General features: G+C 40.2%; 1 protein-coding gene across 1 annotated transcript in view; it reads right to left on the reverse strand.

Moving 5' to 3' along the window:
• The window catches only part of trit1 (tRNA isopentenyltransferase 1), a 56,777-nt gene extending 41,098 nt beyond the window's left edge, over nt 1-15,679 (reverse strand). The window contains exons 1-3 of the mRNA XM_076302385.1: nt 14,963-15,679; nt 7,516-7,656; nt 3,506-3,604 (exon numbers count right to left, since the gene is read on the reverse strand). Coding sequence (XP_076158500.1) covers nt 3,506-3,604; nt 7,516-7,656; nt 14,963-15,121 — 399 coding nt within the window. The 5' untranslated portion in view covers nt 15,122-15,679. The remainder of the gene's footprint in view (nt 1-3,505; nt 3,605-7,515; nt 7,657-14,962) is intronic.
• Between the last annotated feature and the right edge of the window lie 2,256 nt (nt 15,680-17,935).

A 17,935-nucleotide genomic window follows, 5' to 3' on the forward strand; every position in this document is an offset into this window, starting at 1 on the left:
CCCGCTAAGAAAAAGCAGTACACAAACGCAAGGAATGGCAAGGAACAAACTGGAATCTTGAAAGTAGTTAGAGAAATTATCCCTCCTATCTGTGCAAATTGATATAAGCTGGGTTAGTACATACTGGTGGGCTATAAAACGTTTTTTTGTTAGCAAGGTGTCACACAAGAAACATTTCATGATGGGTAAAAGCAAAGAGCTCTCCCAAGATCTTTGCAACCTTATTGTTGCCAAACATATTAATGGAACTGGTTACAGATGCACTTCAAAACTTCAGAATCATCCAGCAAGCAGTATTGGAGCCATTATTTGCAAGTGGAAGGAACATCACTACATCATCAACTAGCCATGCACAGGATCTCCTTGCAAGATTTCTGACCAGGAAGTCAGAAGGATAGTCAGAAGAGTAGCCCAAGAGCCAAGGACCACTCTGAGAAACCTCCAGAAAGATTTGGAGGCAGCAAGTACAATTGTTACAGAGAAAATCATAGGTAATGCACTCCACCGCCATGGCCTCTATGCATGACTCTATTGCTGAAGAAAAACATGCCAAAGCTTGTTGAAAGTTTGCTACACAACATTTGAACAATCCTATGAAATACTGAGAGAATGTATTCTGGTTAAAAATGTAACTTTTCGGATGTCATACTACACACCATATTTGGAGGAGAAATGGCACTGTGCATCACCCTAAAAATACCCTACCAACAGTACGGTTTGGAGGTGGTGGCATCATGGTGTGGGCTGTTTTTAATCTCATGGTACTAGCAGACTTCATACAGTTGAAGGAATGATGAATGAAGTCATTTTCTTCTGGGAGAATCTTTAGATCCACCAGGATGATGAGGATGAGACATGGCTCAGTGTTTCCCAGAGAATTGAATTCAATTTGTGGTGGTTGGTTTGCAGAATTAACTTGAATGCAACAGCTTTTAACAAATTAGCACAGCTTGGTTATGATGCTAACCAGATTTAAACACAATTTAGTACAACCTGGAAAATCATTGTGTGGTGGTCAATGTTGACACGGCCGTTTCAATGAATTTGGGGGCCCCAAGCAAAATGGACATGGAGCCCCCCCCAACAAAATTTTGACAGTGCAATACTGCAGTTGCATATATATATACTGTGCATTAGTTTTGAACATTTGAACATTTGCAAAAACACCACCGTACCATAAAACCCAATATAAATGCAAAAAAGTGCACAATAACTAAATCCAACATACTTAAACACACACACACACACACACTCACATTACAATTTTTCAGTTCTCACAAAGTGAGAAAATAAAACACTGCCATCTTATGCAGAAAAAGGATGCATTGTTCAAACTATAAAGAGTGCAGGTTGTATAGCAATTTAAAAATCCAACATAAATACAAGTACACACACACACACACACACACACACACACACACAAGATTAACCTTTCAGGCCATCTTCATCAGTGGAGGTATCCTTAAGAGCCTGAGGGCTGAGAAATTTAAGCAAAGCACCTTGAGGGAGAAAGAAAAGATATGTTAGCATTTCCATATTTTGATATTTAGAAGGGATGCAGCTGCTTTCACAACTACCAATGCTTACTGTAAAAACATCCCAAGCTAATGTTATACATTGACCTAGGCCTACTTGTAGCTTAACATAGCATTTAAGCATTCTGCTGTTTGAGAATTAGACAGACGCACATGGCCGTCAGGCAGGTAGTTAACATAAACATTTTTTGCTAGGCTAGCCTTCCTGCTGCGACATTACACTATTTGTACAAGACAAGTATAGAGCTATTTTATCCAGTGTAATTTATCACTTACCACTATCTTGTTTTTTCTTGTCATCCTCTTCCTTTCATAAACATTTTTTGCTAGGCTAGCCTTCCTGCTGCGACATTACTCTATTTGTACAAGACAAGTATAGAACTATTTTATCCAGTGTAATTTATCACTTACCACTATCTTGTTTTTTCTTGTCATCCTCTTCCTTTCTCTTCTGGCTTCTGGACGCATAACTCCGCTTCATTATGACTGCCGAGGTTTTATATTTTCGCGGCAGCAGCAGAGACCACAAACCTGGCTGGCTGGCTGCTGTCAGCGACTACTGAGAGGGGCCCCCTTGAGGGGGATCCCGGTATTGCCGGTAACAGTGTCGTTGCACTTTACTGCATTGACTATCAAAGGGACGCTCACAGTTTGTCGTTGCATTTTATTTTTAACCAGTCGTTGTCTTGGGGCCCCTGGCCAGCTCGGGGCCCCAAGCAATTGCTTGGTTTGCTTGCCTTCTAGCGACGGGCCTGAATGTTGATATTGGGTGGGCCGCCACAAATAAGTCAATGTATGGGAAACACTGTGGCTAGACCTTCCAGCAGGACAATGATCCAAACCATTCAGCAAAGGAAACTCTCAATTGGTTTCAAAGAAAGGAAATCAAGGCCCTGACTTCAATTTAATTGAACAGTTTTGGAAGTTAACTAAAGATCAGGATTCACAAGAGGGACCCCTGAAATCTTCAATATTATTAATATTATAAGACTATCTGTTTAAAAGAATGGGCCAAACTCACACCAGAATACTGTGACTGATTAGTTTCATCATACAGGAAATGTTACCATTAATTTGACATTAGGGTAGCACCTATTGAACATGAACTAAAAAAATGGACATCATAGTTATTTAAAGGTATACTATGCAGTTTCATAGTGGACTACTCTTGTTTACCATCAAATTGGCTTTGTAAAGGTTATATTAAGATAGTACATTTATTACTTCATGTTCAATAGCTGCTACCCTAATGTCAAATTGATGGCAACATAATCTGACCATTAACATGGTTGAATCATTCGTTGCGGTCACAAACTACACACATGAATAGTCGGCTTCATTTTCCACTGTACGGTGGCTATGTATGGTAGGCTTGCCTACCTTTAGACTTGTCCAATTGTGCTTTATGTTCATGTAAGAAATAGGCTGGTACCTTAATGTTTTTGCAATGCTATCTTTAAATCCACTTGAAACAATAATGAATCAACCACCATCTGCACAGCTTCATCTCCGAGAGGGTCGTGAATATGAAAATGAGACCAGTAGTTTGTTTGGAGTCCGTAAGCAGGTTTACTAAATATTTAGCAGACTTAACAATGTTGTAACATTAGTAGACTACATGAAGGGCATGTGCGTCTTAGTAACTTTTTTGTTGTCATTTTTAAAAGAGGGGAGAGTCTAACAAGTAACAAGCAATGTTTGGCCCAATGTCGCTAGTGCTCCATTAACATGTATTACGTCATCTGTTTCCATTCACACTGGTAGTATGAACACTCAGTAGGGTAGCCAAGTAGCCTCTCCAGTTTGTAGTTAAGTCTGAGTTTGTAGTTAAGTCTGCCTAAGGATCACTGGACTTTTAAAAAACATTCCATGAAATGATGCTGATGGGACAGTTTTCAGGTTGTTTTTTAAATGTCAATTTTCTTCAGAATACAACACAAAAGTTGAACACACAGAGACATAGTGCTTACTCTAGTGTCCACCAGCACCTTCCACAGAAGGGACTCGATGTAGTAGTTGGTTCCTCCCACGACTATGGGCAGCTTCTGACGCTGGTGCAGGTCTTCTATGTGCAGCATTAAGGAACTAACAAAGTACAGGAATCCATTTACATTTACTGCAAAAACTATTTATCTAATAAAATCTTACCAAGTCTTATTATGACCGCAGCTCAGCAAAGCAGCAGTCATATAGGTTTTATTTAGTCAGTTTTTTTTTGTCAACGATTCCTGGGATACTGAAAGACTGGGGTGCACGAAACTTGGTGGGCATGTAGCCCCACAAGGATGACACGGAACCATTGTTTTTCATTTTGATCCGTCGCCCACCCACCGCACCGGGGCCCCCAAAATGAGGGTAGGCCCTATAGGCCGGACACAGTTTTCTGTGAAGATCTCGAGAACTGTAGGGCCTGGTGAAGGGACAGCTCCTATAAACCTTACAAGAGCCGTCCTTACCACACCCGGAAATCCACACGCCACTATCCAACCTAAGTACAGTACTTGTCTAGGGGTAAATAAGCTAAGCTGAGAGCGAGCAAGCCCCCATGCATCCGGTTATCTCCTCTCACAGAAAACACAGGTGCACGCCAACACACTGGCCCCTGGTACATGGGATGTAGAAGTGTATCGTGTAGGGTCTACACTAAAGCACTAGACTATTTCCTAACACTAGGATCACCAATTTCATATGTTGGTCTCAGTTGCTAATGGCAATTATTCATTCCCTTTGACACATGACAAACATTAGAGTGGACAGTGTTGCAGTGGCTTTAATTTTTTTCTACAAATTCTGACTTGCACTACATACTTGGTTTTCCTCTTACTTTGTAACTTTTACCACCAAATGTATGTAATAAATTACTTTTTGTTCAAATTCACTTTTGGTGTGGTCTCCCCATTGCTCCACCATAAGCCATGTGCACCATGACAAATGTCTTATGATTTAAGTTACATGCACACTGTCTGGGAATTAGTAAACTATATGCATGTGGGCCTACTAATGGATTTAAAAACATTACATGTATATTAGTTGATGTTGAGAAGCTTACATACCATGCACCCTGAATGCAATAGTCTACCCAGGTTAATATTTCTTGCACTTTATCACAATACTAGAGCGTCTGATATCTTAGTGATTGAGTTTATGTACGACACTATATGAACACAGATTTCTTCCTAAGATAGTTTTGCAGTAGTCCAACTTCTCCAGTGTGAAATAACTAGACCAGCACCTTTGCAAAATCAATGCTTCCCCAACTTTTTTGCGCAAATGTAATCAACTGAACACCACATTTGCCATTACTAGTATACTGCTAAGATGAGACGCTTAGTCTGTGTTTTAAGATAAAATGCAGAACTTGGTTAACGAGAGATAGGACAACATTGTTACGGTCTTCCTTCCCATAAGTGACATAAAAGAGTAGCCACCTGTTAATGTAGCTTACGTTATGACGGGTGTTTAGAGTTTGACTAATATGTGGACGAGGAACATGCCTACGAACAGGTTGGCATATTTAGCGAACCGATTTGTAGTCTATCTTTAAGATACATACAACTTTTAGAACAAAACTCAATATCCAACATGACAGTACCCAAGGCTATTTCAGTGTTTTCAAGTAGGCCTAGCTTCAGATAGTTAGTTTCAGACAATCCCAAGTAGGCTACTGTATATTGTCCACAGACACGGTAAAATAGGCTACGAGTTTGATGTGCTGTGTGGCACTCAATAAAACCTTAAAACTAAAGAGTCAGGGCTAATTGTATTTCACCAGATACATATTCCATCTTCTCCCCTATTTAAAGTGTAAAATATAGGCTATCCATTTCGCACTGACGACTTAAATTCTCCCTTTTACGTGTTTAGACAGTGTTACCCGAATATTCTAAGAGACATTCACCTAGAAATTAACAGCTGATCGGAATGTCATTATTACGTTCATGACAGGGCCATGTCAACCCATCCCATATCCACTCATTTGAGGTATAGCGCCACCAAGTTAAAAATGAAAAAGCAAAAATGAGGCGATGAAATCGCAGGTATCTTTGGTTGACATGTTCAAAACTGCACGGAATTTGATGAGTAGGATCACTATGACACCCTCTGAATGCATGCCAAGTACAATACAATAGATGAATATATGTGTACATTTAGTGACTGTACAGCAATCGCAGGTATCTTTGGTAAGCGCAGGTATCTTTGGCTGAGAGGTTCAAAACTGCACAGAATTTGAAGTGTACAGTAGGATCATTGACACCCTCTGAATGCATGCAAGTTTCATGGGATTCCGTTCATGGGGGGGCCATATCTAAAAATGGGCGAGAAGTGCAAAACAAATTTACATTTGCGGATGCAAATTTCCAAAGTGCAAAAAAAAATGTACATTTATGGGTGCATTTTTACAATGTCCGAGCACAAAACTGCAATCTAAACAAATTTACAACTCTGAACATTTTTACCACGGCCTAACACTTTTACAAACTTCAATACAAATTTACAAGCAGCAGAATTTGACGGAAACAATACACATGAAGTAGCCTACTTCTTCCATTTTTCGTGCTTTTATGGCTTTTCCAGGGGTGTTCCCTAATGATGACGTAAGGTGATTTGTTTGTGTCAGTGTCAAACGATACGTGTGCAGTTCAGCAGATAGCCATTGATGGTGTGTGTGTGTGTGTTTTTCCAAAATTGTTTAACGGTCAGCTGGTACTTTTGCTTAAGAACTTGCCACAATGTCCCGAACACTTTCCCTGGCCCAGGAAGTTTGAGTCTGATGGCATTTCGTAGGCTATAGCATTCCATGGGGAGTAGCCTAGCTAGCCTATCGTTTTCTCCGGGACAGTAGCCTACGGCCTCTTTCAAAACGAAAACTTATTTTCACACTATGCAATAACTTCATGAGTGTCCTTTTACGAAACTAGTAAAAGTGGTAAAAACCCATGGTAAAAGTGTTCACAGGGTTGTAAATTTGTTTTAGATTGTAATTTTGTTTTATGACATGTCATTTTGTGCTCGGACATTGTAAAAATGTACCTGCAAATGTAGATTTGTTTTGCACTTCTCGGCCAGTGTACACATCAGCTACATGCACACACACACACACACACACACACACACACAGCAAACATGTACACTCACTCACGCACGCACGCACGCACGCACATACACAGGCACGCACACACACACATACTTACGCACATATACACACACAGGCACGCACACGCACGCACACACACACACACGCACACACATACAGTACATGTAAAAACACACACACACACATAAACAAACACACACACACACCCCATTACCCCCCCCCACACACACACACACACACACACACAAACAAGCACACATATACACAAAAACAAACATACACTATGCACACACTCATTTGCATACACAAAAGTAGGGGATGGAGTAGGAGATGGAGACAAATTGACAAGCATGATTTATTTTTGCGGAGAGAATGTGCAGGACTGGGCGGCGGTGATATTTTGTATAGTTTTAGCAACTTTTTTAGTGAAGTTAGAGGAGATTATGTTGACATGCCGTATTTTAACACACGAGTCTGTGTGTGCGTGTGTGTGTGTGTGTCCCATCTTGGCATGCATGCTAGACGTGACATTGGGCGTGTGGCTACAACTTCGATTCTACATTTGATTTCGAAGTTTGAGACTGTGAAGTCATTTCAATCTATATTCGACCGTGACACCACTAGTGTTTGATAATTGACTATTGATAAGTGCCATGTCATCAACTTGGTTGTGAAAAAACAAAGGTTGTTGATTAACATATTTAGTCATTGTTTTCAAGCGAAATTATCCCGATACATACCTATAAGCAATACCTTCAGAATGGGTAATTCAAATCTATGTTTATGCTGGGAGTGTGGTTTTCTGACCTGTACCCACCGACAGTTTATCTCTCAATCCTCTCAGTCCCTTATCAACTTACACCGCTGCCAGTGCTTGAAGGATATGAGTTGAAGAGCATGGTTTCTGAAATCCACCACTGTATAGCTGTTAACCAGTGGGTCCAAGAAGCTAATCATGTGATGTGGACACTGAGCCCGCTCCTCAGCAGTGACTTTATTGGTTATAATGTCCAGTCCTTTATAGACCTAGAGTGTAGAAAAGAGTAAGAGAAAATCAGGGATGAGTTCTTGCTGAGAGGAAGCATTGGCTCAAATATGGTCAGTCAATCACACTATTATTTATGTTTACTAGTGCAATGCTCCTTCAGACATGCTAAGACAGAAAACCTGTAGCCCAATTACATGCCCGCAGGTAGGCCTGCTTTAAAAATAGGTCAAATATGATCAAATCAAATATCAATAATGAATACTGAATATCATACATTATATTAAATGTGCAGTGAGCAGAATTTAACCATGGATGCATGTGACATTTTTTGTACAGATCAAAATGACATAAGCCTAGTTAAGGCTATATATTTATCTTATAACTTGATAGAGAAGAAATGTGGGCCAATTCCATGGAAAATTAAGTTTTTTGTAACATCCATAACGCCAATAAAATGTGATGGTATGGTATGATGTGATGTGAATGATTACATGAATTTTGAGCATTTGCTATTTTTGGCTGAAGAATGTACATTAGAATTGGATTGGATTATTAGGCTACTTATTCTATCCAATTTTAGTCATATGTTCCCTCACACTAGTTAAAATAGTAGCCTACATTACTGTTGTGTACACGGTTGCCCTAATTGTCTAGACAGGGATACACATTTAAACTGAGTGTGCCTATCAGAGAAATTTGTGGCTTTTAACGTCAATTGAAGCAAAATGTGTCCAGATTAGTTCGGCTAATTTTGTGTCAGGTAAGTGTATCTCATGTTCTCAACTGGTAGCCTATGCCTAGGCTATGTTAACTAGCATCCTGTGTTAGGCAGTGGCCACAGTGTGTCACACTTCAAATTTGTTAACTTGTCATCAACAGATGGTAACTTACAAGCTTTTCTAATGATAAACTATGCCTCTGGCATACAGTTGGCTATAAAGCCCATCTCCAGGCTACCTGTGATGTTGATTAAATCCTTCTCCAGTAAGAATAGTGACCATTTTAAATGATTGAGTCTAGTGAGTCTGATTTAGGTTAACAGTTTCTTTATGAGAGATTAGGACAGATTTATTTAGCATGGATTGTAGCCTGCTGTCCACCAAACAAAGATGGCAACAAGCAGCATAAGCGAAATAAACAATCAGAATCAGAAGCTTTATTGGCCAGGTTTGCGTAAACAAACAAGGAATTTGACTCCAGTTCATTTTTACTCTTAAAGTACAACGCTCACTTAACATATAAAGAACAAAAACAGAGGAGTAAGAATAGTATGAGCAGTAGGATATAGCAGTCTATAAATATATTTACAGTATGTACATTTGTAAATAAATAAATAGCACATTATGGGTGGGATAGAGTAGTGCAATTGGGTCAGTAGGGCTGTAACAGCAATAGACCAAACTCACGACTCAACTTACTTTTATTTTTATCTTTTATTTTATGAGATGACTATAATTTTAAGAACCTTTTTGTTTGTTTGTGAAGTGACCTTGGGTGTCATGAAATGCACTTTAAATAAAATGTATTAATTTTATTATTATTACATTATTATATCCTGATATAAAGAGAGAATATATTGAATTTCTGCAAACTTTATGCAGATTATAGCCTACTATTACTATTACAACTCTACCTCTTTAATTCAGCTGTCTGGTTGGAAATATTGTAAACAAAGTAGCATAGTTGGCTAGCTTACCATAGTCTACTGGTTGTACTGTTCAGTTTCCCCACGTGTGTTTAAGTTTCAAGGTAGCCTAATACTTTTTCTCCTTGGGACAGGCCCTTTCGGAAAACATTGGTATTGAGATGATCAGTCAACTTGAATCCAAGAGTTTTAAATATAAATATAGTGCAAGGCAGTTCAGTGCACTGATAATGTAACAATGTTGTAGTTGTAAGATTGAAGTATACATGAGGTAGATGAGCAGAACAGTGTTGACCGACTTTGTTCAGTGTAAGGGTGGGGGCTATTTCTGAGCGTTCAACACTGTGACATCTTGGGCTCTGTACCTCGCACTAGTTGGGGTTAAGTAGCCTAGCATACAAAACAAACTCCATAGGGTTTCTGTTTCAGTAGATACATGTGATTTGTTTGCATAGTGTTTTATCACACATTTTGGTCATTTATACTAATGTTATCTTCCCTGTATTTTTTTAGTCCAGATCGTCCCGTTAGTTATCATTATATGCTCCAAGACCAAAGTCAGCGCCCAATTCACTTCTATTGTAGATGAAAGTCATGAGCAACAGGCAGATGCAAGACATAGTGTACGAAAAGGAGTAAAATGCTATGTTGTGTTTCATCTGAGGGGGCGCTAAAATCTATTTTTTTATTGTAAATGTTTATTTTGGTGTTCCCAAAACACCTGTAACTACATGCATTTATTCTGTTAATGAGACTTGGGACAATATTTTTTCATGTTTTTTCTGAAAGACTTCTATAAAACCAATGAGACTGTGTTACAAACTTTTAATGATTGAATCATACTGAGAACATGTTTGTCTTCCATTCTACAAAGTTTAGTGAGGCTAGGGATTAGGGATCCTATATCATTGAAATGTATAGTCTGGAATCGAACCATTCACCTCGCTTAATCCAAGGGGCAGGCAGAGAATTGTCTTTCAAACTGCCTAGGCATGCAATAGGCCAGCGCTACGACCATATCCGTATCCGGTCGGCAAAACGGCAAATACATCCTTCTTCGAAAGGAATGAGTTAAGTGCATTGTGTTGCTCAACTTTCAAAGAAAAGCACAAGTCCAACTCCTCCAAAGTTGACGCCAACGCCGATTCAAACAACCGATCTTCGTTCGCCATAGCCACCTTCCTTGTTGTTCACCGTCGCAGGACTGTCGTTATCCTGTTAAGCCCGCCTTAAGACTCTCTAAACAAAATAGAGGGCTGTGATTGGATGACGTCCACGGCGTCAGCCAATAGAAATCCCTATGGTCTGATACTAGACGTACAGGCTGAGCAAATTAATTTGCCGCCGCTAGGGTGCGTGTAGATTTCTAGGCTAGCTAGGGATAATACTTTTTAAGATATAAATGTCCAAACATGGCCTCCAAGATAAGGCCTTTTAGGGAGTGTAAACAATCAAGGGCAAAATGTCTATGAAACCAAAAGAATTGAACAAAAATATTTTACAGGTTTTAGTTATGGAACCTAAACATTGTGTAGACAAACTTGGTCAAATTGGTCGGAGTTGGTGCTGCAACCATTTTCCTGGATTTTTTCTGATTTGACACAGAATGACCCAAATATACTGGGCAAATTTATTTAAATTATCTTCATCTAAATAATGCTGCCCTGTGTATTAGCCTACCATACACTATGGAGTACAGCCAGCAATAATATTCAATACTTCCATGATGGCGCACATTTGGAAATTCACGTTTATGAGGTCAAGTTTGTGACATCAAATTTATTACGTTGGTGGCGACACCTAATATGCAATATGCTAATTATTATACAGTAACGATCACGGCCACCCAGTATGCCCACATCAAGTGGAGTGACCCTAGAAAGGCCACCAAGGACTTATTGATGGCAGTGTTTGGGAGGCAGGTCCTGGCCACACATTCTTATACGGGGAAGCTGTCTAATGCCTTTCTGGGAAGACAGCCCAAGCCCCAGCTCAATTCTGCAAAGACGTCGGACATACTAAGTGAGTATCTTGTTTGTGTTCCCATAGTTTCCAGTACAATGCAGTGCTCACACTAACCATTTCACTCCTTATAAGGCCTATTTTAGACTGCTATCAGTGCATAGCAGTTAATGTGTATTCACAGTGCGTGTGTGTGGTGTTCACACCAGAAACTGTGACCTGCATGAACCAGCTGCCAGCAGCATTATATTAGCAACAACATGTCAGATTTCATATCGTTTGTGTTATTGAATCGCAATCTTACACTCAATGGCGTTCTTGAATGTCATTATTGGTACTTAAAGTACAGCACTACGGAACTCTGTGCAAGTTCCTTGTTCCTGTGGCTGTACTTTGCGTACCAATAATCAGGGATGGATTACTGCACAGGCCTACCGGGCCCAGGCCCAGGGGCCCAAGGGGTCAGGGGGCCCTGAAGCCCAAGCCATTGCATGGAATAATTGATCATCAATATCAACACATCGGGATGTAGACTATGAATCTGATTGAATTAAAGTATTGGCCATCCCCAAAATGCACCAGAATACAGGAAATCACATCAAACAAATAAAAAAAAAAACACACACATATGCGAGAATTAGTGGGGGGCTCTTAATACATCTGGGCCCAGGGGCCCGAAAGTTCATAATCCGTCCATGCCAATAATGACATTCAAGAACGGCATCTCATGTAAGATTGCTTAATTGAAGAGCTCAATTTCAAAGAAATAACTGGGCTAAACGACAAATCACAAGGGGAAACAAGCTATAGTATCCATGTTTGCCTTGTGTCTGCTCCAGCCAGTGTATCACTGTATCTTCTAAAGATTTACAGTGTATTAATCTGTTCATGTGTTGCTCTTCTCTCCTATATGTTTTTCAGACTATATCACCAACAAATTTGGGGTGGACCCTGCCCTGGTCAAGCAAGCCATTTCACAGAAATGCGCTGATGAAGCAAAGTTGGCCAGAAGGCGCTCCAAGTGAACGCGTACACACACACACACACACACATGCTCACTCACACACACTCACATCTGATTTTTTTAAAAATGTATTGATATAATAAATGTTATTTACTTATGACCATCCATTTCATTTGTACTGTGCTTCGTTTCTTTTGCATAATGTCTATGGAGACCATGTGCATAAATCCATTAGGGAACTAGAAGTAAAAATCCAATAGGAATAAGCCCTATAGGAATAGAAATCCTATAGGAATAAAAAGTAATAGGGAAAACCTTGGAAATTTGAGAGATGCCAGTTTCAGGATGGACCCATTTAATGCCGTTTGCATTGGTGTCTTATGTCCTGGACAAACTGGTGCAAAAAGGTGGCCATATCAGGTTTGCCCTGTCCAAACCAGACTCCTGCCAGCAAAACATTCTTATAACGCACCTCAGGGGGCAGTTCATTGATAATACACCGAATGGGCCAGAGAGAATTGGATGAGGAGTTAAAAAGTGGAACACCGTCACAGTTCCACAATAAGGACACATCTCCTGGTTTGTAATCAGTTTTGCCCAGTATAGCATTTGTACAGTCACTAAGACCTTCTCTCTGTATGATGTCACGAATCTGATTGGCTAGTGAAAGACTTATAAAAAAGTTACCCTCTTTGAGATTGCCATTATTTGTTTCCTCACCACAGGTCAAGCAATTTGTGTTCTGTGTTGATAAATGTGCCCCACAACCTTGGCAAAAGAAATGTAATTTGATGGTGTCAGATGGGTCTTTAAGGAGCTGTTTGAATACATGCAGAGAATGTGGCAATATGTTATTTGCTGGTAAAAGGATGCTTAATAATTTCAGATGATCTTCAATTGCTGTTGCAGATAAACTGTGTCTTAGGGAAAAGGCTAGGATTAAGACAATAAATTGTGCCAATGTCACATCCGACCCTGGGTATAAAGGGGAATCCATAGACTTGTCTGTGTTGGAAAATCTGGGCAAATCACTTGCTAATTGATGATTTTCAAAAGTAGGAATGTCCAAAAGTATCTCTGAATTGTCTCTCTCTCCATTGTCCTCCGAATTGTCTATTTCTCCATTGTCCTCATCTGCATGCTCTGAACCCTCAACACACTCCTGGTTACAATGTCTCCATTTGGATGTCCTTGGAACCTCATCAAGCAAATCAGGGTCTAAAAATCTAAATATATGAATGGCACATGATACCATTTGATAACTGTAACTTTTATTTTGGAATGAGGAAACGTAAACAACAATGCCACCAGCTTTTCATAATTACCTTTTATATCTGCCTTTTTTTCGTGTAGGCATATTCATTTCTGTCTCCATTGGAAAACTACCAGGAGAAGAAATATTGTTGATTGTTTTTATGGTACAATATTTAGCTTGGTTACTGTCATTGCTCAGTGAGTCTATAGGCTAACATATAACTCCATACAGAACATAAGAGTAGGCCTAAATGTCATCTATAAAATGGTTGTTTATTTAAGGGCCTCTATAGGCTACAAAGTATAACTTTCTTTACGTTTGCAATGTTAATATTTGTAATAATACAAACTACTACTTGCTTTTAAAAACAATTTTAGTAGTAGGTCTATGCTCAGCTATAGCCACTTGGCACACCATTCATGGAATCCACTGAGCTACATAAAAAAGGGCTCACCCGCGTGAGGGCTGAGTGGAACACAGCGCAGGTATCGAGCTGGACTACGTCAAAAAGTAGCAGTTGGATTCCGCTTATCCGTCAAGAAGGGAGACAGGATAACAGTTGACAGTGAGTAACGTTAATGTCATCTATTTTAGATCATGTATCCTTATAGTGAAATTGGGACAGAAATACAGTCCTATAAAGGCTATTAAAAGTGATTCTCTGTTCATTTTTTTTTTATTATGTTGTCGATGACGACGACGTTATTACTAGCTAGCACAGTTAGCCATCGCTAGCTAGTTACCAGTTACTGTCCCTATGTAAACAGTTGTACAGCTATCGTAAAAAAAAATACCATCAGCATCACTGTTGGTTAACAATCTAAACATTGTAAGTAGTTTAAGCCTAATACTGTCATATCTACCTGCGTGATGTGTTTGTTTCTTGTAGTTATTTGCAACAGTAACAATTGGCCTACTATGAAGCCATATCTATAAGTGTAACGTAAAAATCCTATTGGAATAGAAATCCTATAGGAATAAAAATCCAATAGGATATATCAAGTTCTGTGCTTTTAAAAAATCCAATAGGATTCCTGTAGGATTTGTTTGTTCCAAAATATGATAGAAATCCTTTAGGATTAGTCCTATCAGAATCCTATAGGATTTTTTGGTAAGGGATTGGAATGCAGATCATCCTTGTTTCAGTTGTAAGTTAAGGTTAAAGGTCTGATCAAGACTTTTTGCCCTTTCTATTCAAGGAAATTAAATGGGTTATTCTGCCTAAATAGCCTGTCATACATTTTCCAAGTCCCACAAACCAGAAGAGCGCTCATCTGGGAAAGTGTTGTCAAATTATGGCAGGCCACATTAATACCACCACTTACCACTGGTGGATATTTCCAGATAATAGTTGAAAAAGTAGGTATGTAGAAAAGGTAGATTAATATTGGCTGCCACACAGATGTCAATCATAGCCAGTAAAAGGATGTCAATGCAGTCATGTAGTGTGTCAAAAAAGGACCTGGCACCGTCGAGTGCTGACATCTTTTCACGTAGTCGCCCTCTGCCACTTCTTACCTGCATAGAATCAGCACTTATTATCTCGCCTTGCAGTCGTTTACCGATTTCAATTGCCAGTTTAGATTTGCCAGTGCCCGTTGCTCCAAGAATCACAACCAAGGGTGGGACGACGGTTTTCTTGAAAGCATTCTGCATGCCGAGTATGGAAGCCGCCATGACAGTTTAGCGCATGCGTATGGGGAGACAGCGTGGGCTTCTTCTGTAAGGTTTTGTAAACGTAGTGCACTACCGCCATCTTCCGATCTGAGGTGTGAACTGGTTGCAGTTCCCTTTCTGTAGGGATGGGCAAAGCGAGGCTTTATGAAACACTGAAACGTTCGAAGCAATTGTGCCGAATTGTTCCGAAGCTTTGAAACAATTCCGACACCTCAGAGCTGTTTAGGGTGAAACAAATCTGTCAAATGCTTCGTATTGGAGATGTAGTTTTTAAAGTTCGTGGCTTGCTGTGTTACCTGTGTTCAGTCTTTGTCAAAAGCTAAGCAGCATGTCCTTGGTCAATTACTGGATGGGAGACCACATGAAGTCACAATAAAGTGAATCTTATTGCTGCCACTATGTGTTCTCTAAATCACTTTCTTCTTATAAAAACTCTCGATTTTTGACCATTCTGAGAGTTTAGTTGAAACTGTGTGGTTAATGGTGAAGTAAGAAAACATAAACAGATACGATCTGAAACAATACCTTACAAATCAAACGGGGATCGAACCACTAGTGATGTTACCCGTGAACCCCCTGCTTCGAAGCGTGTATCGAACCAATTTGGAGTGAAGCGTATCGGAGCTTGATTCGTTTTGTGATAATCACGTGATCAGTGACGTCCGAAGCTTCGTTTCACACACACCCACGTGACTGCTTCGAAATTTAATTCAAAGCATTAAAGTTGCGCGACACGGGGGGCGCCGTTGTGGGTTGTTGAAGAAGGAGAGCCAACAGACTCAATAGTGCTGCTGACAGGAAAGCTTATAGCCCCGGCTTTTAGCTCAATTATCAGCACGCTCGACGCGGGGGCCAGCCGTGAATAGGTGTAACGGAGAAACAGCCAATCAAATCGAAGCCTTAATCTGACGTGCGCATATCATTATCGTGTCAATTTTCCACCGAAATCGCGGGTTCGAATCGCGACAGAAGCATTCAAAATATATGACGAATATGTAAAAACGAGTATGTAGAAATGTAGAAATGAGTGTAAATGTTGTAAAAACTCTTGAAATACCTTTTGAAATGTGAACAATTCTAAAAGACCTGATTGCTGAGTGTTTGTATTGAGACTGTCTTCTCTCTACCCCTCCCTTTCTCTCCATTTGTCTTACAGATGCAGGGTAAACAAATTGGTCCCCTCTCCATACTGGAAGAGCTTTCCTCCAATATTTTAATGTCCTGTGTTTTTTATTTCCCTTAACATGAACTTTGTATTATATTATAAAATAAAGTCTTATAATGTAAAATAAAGTCTTATAATGTATAGTCATATAATGTATATTATAATATGTATATTATAATGTCATCCTTCCTTTATCCATGATTGAGACAGTGTTTTATAGTATATTTTATCTTGTTGATAGGTACTGATGGTGAGATCATTTCAATGTAAAAGTCACAGGCAGAATTTTCATGAAATAAACTTTATTTATGAATAATCATGTACATTAGTTATGGGGTGCTGGTAGCACTCCACCACAGATGGTAACAAGTACAAACAATTCAAGTGAGAATAAAGCAATACTGCTATGAAACTATTTTGGCCCACCACCACCCCCCCTCTACGGAGGACAACTTTATTAGTTTAAACTTACAATTTCACATAAGTGCTTGAAAGATTAATGTGGATCATAACAGTAGGCCATTCAAACATTGTATTGCAAGAAAAATCCTGTTATCACTGAAAATGTGTACATAACATTCTAAATAAAAGTGTTTTAAAGTCAATATAAGGTGTTAGAAAAAGGTGCAAGGGCATGCGTGTGTGTGTGTGTGTGTGTCTAGTGTAATGTGTGGATGATTCAGTGGATTTAGGGAGATCTGATGGATAAAGTGTGTGTATGTTTCAAGGTGTGTCTGACTGTGTGTGGCTTTGTTGTTGCAGTGTGTAGGGAGATCTGAATGAATGTCTGAGTTGATGGATGATGAAGTGTGTGTGTGTTTGAGGAGTGAGTGATGAATACCTATGACCATCAGAATGTGTGAGGAAGTCTGGTGCATGTACAGTAAGTGTGTAGTGTGGAGGATGCAGTGAGAATGTGAAATACAGGGTTTCTATGGCATAGTAACACTGCAAAAAAAGACTGTAAAACAAAACAATTAAAAGGTGTGTGTGAGAGTTCAAGGCGTGTTTGATTCAGTGTGTACAGAGCAGTAGTGGTGTGGTATGAGAGTGGATGGGTGTGTGTGTGTGTGTGTGTGTGTGTGTTTGTGTATGCCGTAGTGTGTTCGAGGAGTTAGCTGGGTAGCTAGTATCATGAGTAAAAGATGTCAAAAAACAACCAAACAAAATCAAAAGGTGTGTGTGTGAGAGAGGGAGAGTAGAGTGCTGATGTGTTTGTGTGCGCATTGTGTAGCCGTGGCAGCGCGTGTGTGTGCTATCCCTGGGTCCGCTGTTGCTGGGCGATACATTGACACTGCTGCTGGCCCTGGGTCTGCTTCTGCTGGACGATACAGCGCCATTGCTGCTGGGCCCTGGGTCTGCTTCTGCTGGACGATACACTGTCGATGCTGCTGGGCCCTGGGTCGGCTGCTGTCAGACGATACACCGCCACTGCAGAACCGGCCGCTGCTGTCAGACGCTACACCGCCATTGCTGCTGGTCCCTGGGTCAGCTACTGCTGGACGATACACTGTCGATGCTGCTGGGCCCTGGGTCGGCTGCTGTCAGACGATACACCGCCACTGCAGAACCGGCCGCTGCTGTCAGACGCTACACCGCCAATGCTGCTGGGCTGTGGGTCCACTGCTGCTGGACGATACGTTGCCGAT

Source organism: Alosa pseudoharengus, unplaced genomic scaffold (assembly GCF_046254945.1).
Source record: "Alosa pseudoharengus isolate Yale_2024_CS ecotype anadromous, Long Island Sound unplaced genomic scaffold, YU_APseudo_1.1 YU_APseudo_1.1_scf_23, whole genome shotgun sequence".
NCBI classification, from domain to species: domain Eukaryota; kingdom Metazoa; phylum Chordata; class Actinopteri; order Clupeiformes; family Clupeidae; genus Alosa; species Alosa pseudoharengus.